At 44.7% G+C, this 1449-nt stretch overlaps 1 protein-coding gene across 1 annotated transcript; it reads right to left on the bottom strand.

Annotated features, from left to right (window-relative positions):
• Window positions 1-216: 216 nt before the first annotated feature.
• On the bottom strand, window positions 217-990 carry LOC108371197 (uncharacterized protein K02A2.6-like). Its single transcript, XM_017626707.1, has one exon. It carries the CDS (start codon window positions 988-990, stop codon window positions 217-219), a length of 774 nt encoding a protein of 257 aa, XP_017482196.1.
• Between the last annotated feature and the right edge of the window lie 459 nt (window positions 991-1449).

Here is a 1449-nt window from a genome sequence, read left to right as displayed (position 1 = left end):
TTGTGGCGTTTGTCGTTTGTGGTTGTGGGGTTGTACTTTCGGTATTAGCATTTGTTACTGCTGGCCTACCAATCTCCGCAGGTTTATGAGGAATTCGCGGATCATCTGAACATGGTTTTTGTTGCTGAATTGACTCGTCTACATTTGCTTGCCTTGGCAGTTGTGAACCTACTTTTCGCATTTGATCAACGTGTCTTTTCCACAACCGATTGTCGTCTAACACCACGTTATAGTGCAATTCGCCTGCGGCTCAACTACCTTACCAAATCGCCTTTTATCGCTGGCTAAATAATCCCGTACAGCAACTCTCTCTCCCACTGCAAATGATTTAATGGTACGCACATATTCCGTATTCTCTGTAGTAGTTAGTGGAAGCATCAAGTCTAGGCGCGATTGGATTTGGCGCCCGAACATCATCATTGCTGGTGACTCTTTAGTTGCTGGATGCATCGCTCGGCGATAAGCCATTAAGATTGTAGAAAGTATATGGTGCAACGACTTTTGCTGACATCCCTTGGCTTTTAACTTGTTTTTAACCGTTTGTACAAATCGCTCTGCCTGCCCATGTGTTGCTGGGTGGTAAGGCGCACCCTGCTTGTGGACAATGCCATTGTTTTTTAAAAACTGCTTAAACTCTCTTGAAGTGAACTGTGTGCCATAATCGCTGACGAACACTCTTGGTAACCCAAATCTTGAAAATATTTCTCCACATAGCCTTACTGTTGTCTCCGCCGTCATGTTATTGACGATGTGAACTTCAGGCCACTTGCTTAGTGCGTCCACCAGCACAAAAAGGTATTTTCCCATGAACGGGCCAGCATAATCTGCGTGAACTCTTTCAAAAACTTTATTTGGTAGCAACCAACAATGTACTGGCACCGCAGTTGGATCGGGACGATTTGATTGACATGTCGTACAATTTGATACCAAGTCCTCTATGTCCTTGTCGAATGGGTTCCACCAGCAATATGCGCGTGCTAATATTTTCATTTTGGTTATGCCAAAATGTCCCGTGTGTAATTCCCCTAATACCCTCTTGCGCAGTCCCTTCGGAATGAACACTCTCATCCCTCGAAACAAGCAACCCCTTTGCAAAGAAAATTCTGACTGGGCTATACCGAAACGAAATGACGGTTCACAATCGCGGCCATATTATAAACATTCTATGAGCCTTTTCACTTCATCCGCCTTCTTAGTTTCCCCACTTAATTCGGTTACTGTTACCGGCAAGTTTTCAATTACCTGCGTCTCGATGACGTCCACCTCATCGATGTTTTCGTTGACATTGGCGCACGGCAGGCGCGATAGTGCATCAGCATTCGCATTTTCGCTACTTTTCTTTACGGGTTTTTCGTACTCAAATGATCCTAAGTAAATTGCGTAATGCTGCATTCTTGTGGCAGACAGGGTTGGCAGTCCCTTATGTGGCGAAAATATCTGAGCTATAGC

This window comes from Rhagoletis zephyria, unplaced genomic scaffold, assembly GCF_001687245.7.
Source record: "Rhagoletis zephyria isolate East Lansing unplaced genomic scaffold, Rhagoletis_zephyria_1.1 Rzeph_scaffold_00065, whole genome shotgun sequence".
NCBI lineage: Eukaryota > Metazoa > Arthropoda > Insecta > Diptera > Tephritidae > Rhagoletis > Rhagoletis zephyria.
Note: the sequence above shows the minus strand (reverse complement) of the source record. Positions and strands in the feature narration are given on the sequence as shown.

Excerpts from the sequence above, each read along its gene's own strand:
- LOC108371197 (XM_017626707.1), bottom strand. The coding sequence starts at position 990 with ATGAAAATATTAGCACGCGCATATTGCTGGTGGAACCCATTCGACAAG.